The 10,054-nt window shown below is 50.2% G+C and overlaps 1 protein-coding gene across 1 annotated transcript; it reads left to right on the top strand.

Moving 5' to 3' along the window:
* Window positions 1-2,065: 2,065 nt before the first annotated feature.
* LOC123407888 lies at window positions 2,066-2,648 on the top strand. The gene has a single exon (XM_045101128.1). It carries the CDS (start codon window positions 2,222-2,224, stop codon window positions 2,513-2,515), a length of 294 nt encoding a protein of 97 aa, XP_044957063.1. The 5' UTR covers window positions 2,066-2,221; the 3' UTR covers window positions 2,516-2,648.
* The last annotated feature ends 7,406 nt before the right edge of the window (window positions 2,649-10,054 follow it).

Here is a 10,054-nt window from a genome sequence, read left to right as displayed (position 1 = left end):
TGACCACTCGTTCTTGGAATGGTATGTTACTAAAATAATGTGTAATGTTTTGAAATGTGCTTTCAATTTTGATATGGTGACATGTAATGTGATTGGTTTGTTCAAGCATGGCTTCCCGAGAAAACAGGACAAACAACTTGTTGTGGTGGTGGTGCAACTACTTTGGACTGTTTAGCTTGTCAAAAATGATTCATGCTTTCAAAACAAAAGGGTGACTAGTTATTTCGTGCTTATTCATTTTGATTGCCATTCGCTAACTGTATGGCCGATTACACGTACAGAACAAGAAAAATGTGGGTGTGGGTGTGGGGGCAAGGCTCTTTGAAAAAGTAGCATATGAACTCTTCTACGCAGTACATGGGCAGAGACGCTGGTAGATGAAGACCTCGTTGTTACATGCTCAAGGTTGTACTTTTTTCTATTTATCTTTAATTGGGTTGGGAGCAAGTTCTGTGCTACCTTGTTTTTGTTGTTATGTTGGTGCCTTCTACTATGTGTGCTCTGCATAAAAAAACTAAAGATTCATTTGAAGGTTGCCTAAGCAGCCCTCTCCCCACACCCCCCGACGTGAAAACTGACGCGGCTCGGAGGCATGAGATAGTTGATGCTGCGCTAAGTTTCTAGCAGCAGTTTTCTATTTCCTTTTCTTCCTACAAAGAAGTACTAAACTACTAGTTTCAAAATAAATGGAACCTGGGAGAGGATACTTTTTCTTAAATGATGATGCTAATACTTTTTGCTTAATTAAAAACACAAATTCTTGGAGTTGTTTTCAATATAAGCCGTCTCTTTTCTTCAAAGTTACACCGTAACAATGATGTCGTGACGATGTTATAGGCTAAGCTAGAATGCTATTATTACACAAGTATCAATTAGAAATTTGTTTTGTTCCTAGTAAAATCGATAGAGTTAGTTAGGAATTGTTTCTTTTAGTGATTCTAAGGAGAAAGCTTTAGAATGCAATAATGTTTTTACTTCACCTACTAGGAATGTAGGAATTGCCAATGAAATGTCCGCTTTTATTTGGAATGAGGGAAATGCTCACTTTTGGGAAGACGAGTGGATAATGGCTATCCAAGATTATATGGTATTTGCTTTAATAAGAATATTTATGTGGATGAGGTCATAAATATTTGTTGGATAGTAATACATTTTAGGAGAGCTTTATGGAGAGGAACTCGGTAACCGGGGGAGTTTATTAAGAATTTGTTTGTTGATTTATTTATCTTGGTGATGTTGGTACTATTAAATGGTTCTTTTTGTGATAATACTATTATATGGTTCTTGACAACTAGTGGCAAATTTCCTGTCAAATCTATATATCAAAGATTTTGGTGAACCATTGGTCCGAAAATAACCGAAATCCAGGGTAGGGAACTTGCAAAAACGATGATCCTAACACGTGCATTGAGTTACTTCTTTTCTTTTTGCGGAACTAAAACAGAAAGTCTTGTAGTTGTCTTTAGCATAGTTATTTTCTTTTCTTCACAGCCGCACCGTAACAACCATTTCCTGATGTGGTGTCATGGGCTAAGCTAGAATGTCATTATTTTGCATGTACTACCTTCTTCCTGGTTTATTAGTTTTCCTCGTATGTAAAGTCATATTTTAATCATAATTTCAAGTATTTAATATAAGTTGTACGTAACAAAAAATAATATTATTGAGAACTGTGTTCAAATACGAATCCAGTATATAAATTTTAGTGACATGCACTAATATCTTGTCAGTAAACCTATGATTAAAATTTGACAGAAAATATGAAGGGTACAATAAAGTTAGCATCAAGCTGTTTTTCTTTTTTGAATGTTAAGCATCAAGCTGTTTTGGTCGCAGTAAACTGCGAAAGTCAGTAGTGAGGGATGCCAGATGCCACTGTCATTTCATGATTCTCACCCGTCCAATCGAAAACCGGTACGAATAATACGCAACGCTGGGCTCACTCGCTCTAGAAAGCTGCTCCCTCTTTGGCTCATTGCTCGGCTGCTGCCCAGCCTGCCCTCGCCTCCCTCCTACGTCAAATCACTCTCTCTCCGCATGGCTGCATCCATTCCGTCCATCATTGCCGATTACGCATTTATGCAAGTTGCCAACCAACGCCAACGCTCGCCACTGTCGCCTCACTCACCGCTCCCCACATATATCCTCTCGCTCCGCCGCTCCAACCAATTTCCACGCCGAGAGCAGAGAGAAACAGGGAGGGAGGGAGGGAGCCGCTGGCATGAACTGCATCAAGATTCTCGTACTGCTCTCCCTCATCCCTCTCGCGCTGAGGGGAGCGTCGCTCCTCGTCGTCCCGTCACCCTCCTCCGTCGACCCCGCGTCACGCGCCGGCGTCCTGGCTCCGGTGCAGGCGGAGCAGTGGAGGCAGCAGCGGAGGAGGACAGTGGGTCGTCAGACTCGGGGCGGCCGCGCCACTACCATCGCCCCCTTCGCCCCGCGGCGGTTCGGCGGCTTCTTCCAGGAAGACAAGAGGTTCGCGCCCACGGGGTCGAACCCGCTGCACAACCTGTGATCGGCGGCCGGTGGGCTTGACTGCTTCAGCCTCCCTGTCTTTGCAAAGTCTACCGTATTCGTGCAGTGTAATTTTCCTCTTGTACATATGTGCGCTCTATCGAATCAGCTATTGATTTTTGCACTGATATAAACGGGCTGCCTCTGTGTCTTCTTGGTGCTCAATTTGGTCATATATCCCTTACTAACCCAGTGTTCCTGCAAAAAGGTTATCAAGAACCCAGTGCTGTTCTTTTAAGTTCGACTGGTTTCAGAAATCAGAACAGGCATTGACAAAATTCAGTATACTCATATACTACTAGAAATTTTTGGTTTTATTCGTTGCAATAAGACGGGCCTGAAGACTCTTTTCTGGGAAGTTTACAGCAGTTCACTCAATTTAGTCACTGGTTCAAGGGGATTTCCGCTTTCCCATGCTAACTGAACTGTTCATGTTGGTGCCAAGACTTGCAGCTTTCGATGGTAAACGAGGGGAAAAGGAACATCATTGGCCCGATTAGACCGCAGCAAAGTCACTTTGATGTATACTAGTACAAAAAAAAATGTAAAACCTATTTGAATTATTATAAAAGAATTTGTTATTATAAAATCTTCCAAATCGTATTATTTTTACCAGATTTAAATCTTCAACATGGGTTGAAATCCTCTAATTTCTGATAGTTTGTTACTCCTTTTTAAAAAAGCGAAAATATCCCAGTTCCCATACACGGACGAGGATAACACATGCGCGGCCTTCATCCTTTTCTCGTCTTCCCAGTACCCACACACGGACGAACGGTCACAACCCACACTCACAAATGGCTATGTATAAACACATATATCCTAGCCTTATAAGCAATATTGAGCCAACATTACATATTAAGATCGACGAAGTCACCGTAGAAACTTCATACTCGACGAAAAAGTTTTCACTCATTAAACGAACATCAACAAAAAAATCTATAATTAATCAAGAAAAGTACTATCCCCAATGCCAAGTCTAAGACACAAATCCTATGGATTGGTTCCAGCAAAAAGAACCTAAACATCTTAGTTATGCTCTCAACAACAAACATTGTTGAATGTTCTACATGTCTTCAATTTTTGTGAATAAAAATAATAATATTTATAATGTCTTGGACGAAAAAAAACAAATTGATGTTGCTAAAACCTAATTTTAAAAGCACTTTGTAGCGCTGAATTTTTATTTTATTTTTTCCAGACCTTCACAAACGGGATTTATCACAGAAATTTGCAAAAAAAAGCAATATTTATTGTAAAAATATAAAGTTATTTGTTTAATTTTACTGTTTATAGAGGAGCATTTGAGCTTGAGATTAGAAGTGTACTTTCAGATGGAGCCGGCTTTCCCCTCTCCTCGGGCTTTAGAGTTTAGACCAGTACAATCTGATGGACTTGGGAATTTTTTTTCACGATCTGCAGCTGGGGAGGGGCCCTGGGATGTTGGGGGCAGGACCGGCCCTGCTCCCACAGGCCACAACACTCCAAGCAGGCGGGCATGGAGCTGCTCCTTCTCCCTTCCCGTGCCACTGTGTCCCGCCGGCTCCTTCGCACCGCTCCAGTCCGCCGCGCCAGCGCGGCCACCTTCCGGCCGGCGGCCAGCCCCGGCAACGTCAAGGCCACCACCAATGCCACGACGACGACGTCAGTAGCGAAGACCGGCCAAGAATGGGGCGCAGGCGGCCGCCAGGGCCAGACGCCGTTCAGGCTTGGCCTGGACCTGTCCGAGGAGATGAGGCGCGGGATGATGTGGCGGATGCTGGCCTTCCCCGCGGCAGCCGTGGCAGCGGAGGCCGCGCTCCTGCGGGTGCTCGACAGCGGCGTCGACGCGCCCGCGTGGGCCGGCAAGGTGGGGTCGGCCGTGCTGTTCGCGGCAGGGCTGCTCGGGTCCCAGTAGGGGTTCTTCTCCTCAAGGTGGGACGCGGCGGAGACGGGGTCCATGGTGGGGTGGGAGCTCGTGGTCCGAGCAGGCCGAGGCCGAGGGCGCGGGCGGCCAGGAGGGCGCCTCAAGGTGGGACGCGGCGGAGACGGGGTCCATGGTGGGGTGGGAGCTCGCGGTTGCCGACGAGGCCGAGCACGCCGCCGTGTTCACCGGGGACGAGGTCGTCGTCGCTCTGCCCGCGGTGCTCGTGGGCGCTCTGGCTCTGCCTCTGGGGTACTACTACGGACGGACGAGGGGGTTCACGCAAAAACGAAACGTTTTTTAACTTACATAAAGACCGCGGGTTCAATAACTGAAAACATAAGGACTTTTTTGCAAAACCGCCAGCAACGTAAGGCAGAAGCGACCTGTGGTTTATTATTAGGGGAGATAGTGCAACTCTTCCTCCTAGCAACCTGAAGAATTTTCAACCCGTTTTATATTGGGAGCGTCTATAGCTCAGTTGACTTGAAGATTATTATTTTCAATCAACATTGTTAGCAGTCTGATCAGTATCTTCTTAGCCACATTTGAGCTTTGCACGAATGTCCTGTTTAGATTGAATGGTCTTAGCTGCGACTTAGTGATAAACAAGAAAAAATGTTTTTATATAAATAACCATGATAAAATCGTCTTATATATATAGGACTGATTGATACTCCTTCGTCCAGAATTACTTATCACATAAATGGATAAAAATGGACGTACCTAAAACTAAAATACATCTAGATATATTTATTTTTATGACAAGTATTTCCGGATGAGGGGGTACTTATGTAGTACTTCTTTATAGTACATGTTTTAAAACATGTGTTAGTCAAACATTTTATGCGTTGACTCTAAATCTTAGAAAAAAAAACATCTACTACAGCAAACTAATAAATATCACTAAAGAAAAGGTCCGTCCAACAACAAAATTCCATAAATGTATACTTTTTGGCTTGAAGAAACATACCGGAATAAGAATTTGTGGTAAAAGTAAAACTTTGGAGATGACGTGATGTCCAAAAGTAAGATCGTAAAGCAACGAGGACATATCGTCGGGCACACCTAGTGCACCTGATGTCGATCGCTATGTTTACTATTACTAGGTATGTGCTCGTGCATCTACCGGCGTGCGGCATGGCATCTCACGTAAAACTAGGCCCCGCGCCGCTCCCTCCCTGGGACGACACGGGCGGCGACCTCATGCCCCCGCAGTCGGACTCCCCTTCCCTCATCAGCCCCTCTCCTCCTCGTCGTCGTTGGTGGCCTCCGACAAGCAAAGTCCGCGCGGAGTCGACGACAGTGGGGTGCTCTCTGGCTACTGCTCGTGTGGGAGGAAGCGATCTCACATGCGGGCGACGGCCGTCCGGCGTTCGGCTCCAGTGCAGCGTCCTTGCTCGCGGCGGAGGCGGTCTCTGGCGTGCAACATGGCGCCTCCTCGCGCTGGTGGGTGCGTCGTCGTGGTGCGCGCGGTCGTGGTCGTCGGGCCCGTTCGGTCCTGATCCGATCTGGGATCCGCGGGCGGCGGCTAGCGCGGACGACGCGGACGGTGGTGGGAGGTTCAGCTCTGCTGATGCGCGTCCTAGAGGCCTCTTGCGGCGTCTTCTCTAGCCAGGGGCCGTGGTGGTTCGGGTTGGAGTTGCGGCTGGTCGGTTGCCTACCAGGATCAGGATTTGCGGACGGCGCGAGGGGTGGTTGCGAGTGTCGTGGGTCGCTGCAAGGGTCACGGCTCGTGGAGTCGTTGGCTGTTCTGGCGGCCGGCGGTGGCTGATCTGATCACTGTCCTCTGGCCCCTAATCGGTGTGCCTCTCTCCTACGGGTTCCTGACGGTGCCGGCGTGGCCGCGGATGAAGCTGGTGGAAGAGATTCAAATTGGGGGAAACCCCTTGGTCGGCCCTGACCGGTCGCGCCGCCGACGACGCTCAAGGGCGTTGTTGTTCTTTTTGGGGATGTCGGTCTACGTCTGCTCCTCCACTTCCTACCACACTGCCTCTCGGGTGAAAACCCTAAGTCTGGTGGGCGGCGGTGGCGTCCTTGACGCCGTGACCTTCCTGAAGGCGTCGCCTTGAGGGCTGAGTGGTGGTGGGCACTGTGTGGATCCTTGACGGTTGCTGGTGGTGGGCACTGCTTCGGGGAAAACCCTAAGATCTGGCCTTACAGATCGGACGATGACGGTACTGCGGTGTTGTTTCTCTCCTGGGAGCATCGTTTGTGGAGCAGTGCTGGGTGACAGAGGCTGGGATGGAGTGGCTTCGTCTTGCCCGGAGATTTGGTGGAGCTGTCAAGTCATGCCTGACCGACAGGTGCTACGCTGAGTCATGCCTGGTTGGCAGGTGCTACGCACGACAGTTCTTTCAGAATATTTGCATCTGGACGGATGAGCACAGGGCGGTGGCGCTGTTTGGCGTCGTGGTGGCATCGACAGATGTTCGGATTGGCAAAGATGATACGGATCTCTCTCTTGAAGATGGGTCAGTGGACCGATGATGATGGCGGCTTCTAACGTGGTGTGCGCTTTAAGTCTGCTACACCGGATGTTCGTCCCGATACGTTATGTGGATGGATTGACGACAACACCGGTTTTAGATATGGGGAGTGAGAGCACTCCACATTATCGAGTCCGTAGGTGTGAATGATGGCTTCGGGTGGTGTGATATATATTTTTGTCAGACTTTCATAAAATAATTAATAAAGATCGATGTATGCATCGATTGATGCATAGGCCAAGATTGAACCTCCTTTTCTATAAAAAAAAGAAGGTATGTGGTCGTGCTCGTTGCTATGTGATTAGCTATTAACACAAGAACATACAAGACAAATCTTGATGCAAAATAAATAGACAAAACATAGAAGAATGTAAGCTCCAACTTACGTCAACTTTTGTCCCCAACACCTCTACATCCATCCTCCCACTTTCGTCCAATTTTCCACTTTTTCACACCCCCTCCTCCTAGAGCATCTCTAGCACACCCCGTATAAACGGTCAAATTCATAAAAAAAAATATGTTTTACAGTTTTAGTGACAAAAAGTATGCAGAACAGAAACCGTAAAAGTGGTTTAACCCATAAATTTTTTAAGGGGCACGAAAAAGTCACACCCAAAAATCTTATTTTTTAAGGTTGGAAGACAGATACTAGGGGCGAGCATATAGCGGTCAAACCTCGTCGAAGCAAACACGTCATTGCGGAGTTTGCCGAAATCCATCCTAAACACGCCGGAATTCATCACCGCACGTCGAAAAAGGATTACCGTCCTGAACGCCGCAATCGATCACCGCCGGTTTGAACTGGACGAGCTAGACCTCGCCATGGCCTCCCATGACCTCAGCCTGGCCGCCGGAATCCTCCCAGCGCGACAGGCAAAGGGGCACAACTCAGCCGACGCGGCTAACAACAGAGCAAGGTGTGACGACGGAGACGACGGGGCATGGCCGGCGGGCGACAAGGTGTGGCCGACGAGGCTGGGCGCAGCCTGCGTGGTGATGGGGCACGGTCGACAGGGACGGGCTGCGGCCACGGCCGACGGGCGACAGGGCGTGTACAATGGGGTTGGACGCGGCCGGCGTGGCTGGCACGGCCGGCTGGAGGAAGGGGCGACGGGTGATGGGGTCATAGTCCTAGGGTAGGGTCATAGGCCTGCCCTGTAGGTCCAACCCAAGGACTACCCCTCATAAGGGACAAGGCCCTTAGTCAGTTCCGACTGAACTAAGGAGTTCCCTTCATCTAGTCGGTAACAGATCCTCGACCATCCAGTCGGAGATTAGCATTCGGAGTTTATCAAACTAACCGACTGGATTCCACTCTGTGCATCGTAACCCCCCTGGAGGGAACGGTCATACGTTTTCATGTGCCTTTATTAGCATTTAAGACGTACGTTACCTGTAACGTAGGCATTTATTCGCCACTACTCCACCCCTGTGCACCGAACCGTTGTGGAGGGCAGCGCACTCTATATAAGCCACCCTCCCCCACTGGTGCAGGGGTTAGCAACTCATTGTATTCCATATTCCACTCGACAGCAAGCTCCCAGAGCACTGAGACGTAGGGCTATTACCTCCGCCGCAGAGGGGCCTGAACTCATACAACCTCGCCGTAGCTAAGGCTCTGCCCATCCTTTCGTACCCTACACATCTACTGTCAGGCTTATACCCACGACAGTTGGCGCCCACCGTGGGGCAGGCGTCTAAGCGACTTTCCGGCGAGTTTGCGACTACATCTTTTTGTCATGTCGTCCGGTGGAGATTCGAGCATGGGTCACGAGATCTTCTTCGGCGCTCTCTCCTTCATCGTCGACGATTCGGCATGGCTTCGGGACGCCCCTCTCGACGTCGAGGCGCTTCCCCGCCGCGGGGCTACGCACTTCCGTGTCGGCGCCCGCGGCATTCTTCTTCTCCAGCAGTCGGCTCCGGTGTTGACCTACACCGCCGTCACACGCCGCAACAAGCGGTCCCGCCGTCCGCGGCTCCAGTGTTGGGTGCAACACGCCCAGGCGTGCCAGAACGCGTCTTCACAAGTGGCGGTTCTAGAGTCGGTTGTGGTTGCCCTGCCGTCCCAGCGCTCGGACTCGGTTCCGACTGAGTTTCCGTCTGAGTACGCGGGTCGCGGGCCTGCAGCAGAAGTACACATGGCCAACTCCCATGAAGATCCCCGTCAAGCTGGCCGGAACGAGCATGAGATCGGCGAAACGTCCGGCGCGCGTCGTCCGCCTCGTCGTTCTGCCAGTCGGCACACTCGGCGGAGCAACGTGGAGTTGTTCCGCACACCCCTCCTCAACTTGGTTGCGGTTGCCAAGATAGCCGATTCCCTTCAGCCGACTGATTCAGGGGCTGGCAGGGGGATCGAGGAAATCCGCGCCCTGTTGCACACGGCGCAGCAGCAAAATTTGGCTGTCTCCCAGTCGCACAACAGGATCCACAATAGTTATGTTCATGCGAATGCGCATCGGTCAGTTCACAGCCCTGGTTCTCATCAGCGACACAGGGGAGGCAGCCGTTCCATAAATCCCGAAGATCGTCGCCGTTCACGCACCCCTCCGCGGGGTGGGCCCTACGGGCCCCGACATCATGATGATCGGCGTTCAGTCGGTGACACTTACGACCCAAGGCCCGACGCGAGAGGGCATTTCGCCTAGCGGAGGGTCGACAGGGGCCGGGCCCACCGCGATGGTTACGATATTGACCGTCCGAGTGGAAGCAGGACCATCGTGTCTGGTCCCGAGTGTTTCAGTCGAGCCATCCGTTAGGCTAACATCCCTCCCAACTTCCGATTGACGACGGGAATCAGCAAGTTTACAGGAGAGTCCAAGCCAGAAACGTGGCTGGATGATTACCGAGTGGCAGTCCAGATCGGAGGAGGGGATGACCATGTCGCCATGAAGCACCTCCCTCTGATGCTCGACAGCTCGGCGCGAGCGTGGCTGAACCAGTTGGCCCCCTCAAGCATTTACAGTTGGGCAGATCTGGCCCGAGTGTTCATCAGGACCTTTGAAGGGACGTGCAAGCGCCCTGCTGGCCTCGTGGAGCTCCAGCACTGCGTCCAGAAGCAGAATGAGCCCCTGCGTGATTTCATTCAGCGTTGGACAACTCTCTACCACACGGTGGAGAACGTCATAGAGCATCAAGCAGTCTGCGCCTT

The sequence above is a fragment of the Hordeum vulgare genome, chromosome 1H (genome assembly GCF_904849725.1).
Source record: "Hordeum vulgare subsp. vulgare chromosome 1H, MorexV3_pseudomolecules_assembly, whole genome shotgun sequence".
NCBI classification, from domain to species: Eukaryota; Viridiplantae; Streptophyta; class Magnoliopsida; order Poales; family Poaceae; genus Hordeum; species Hordeum vulgare.
The sequence above is the reverse complement of the archived record's forward strand: the minus strand, read 5'-3'. Positions and strand labels throughout refer to the sequence as shown.

Bases quoted from the DNA above. Each gene is read 5' to 3' on its own strand.
- LOC123407888 (XM_045101128.1), top strand. From the start codon at position 2,222: ATGAACTGCATCAAGATTCTCGTACTGCTCTCCCTCATCCCTCTCGCG.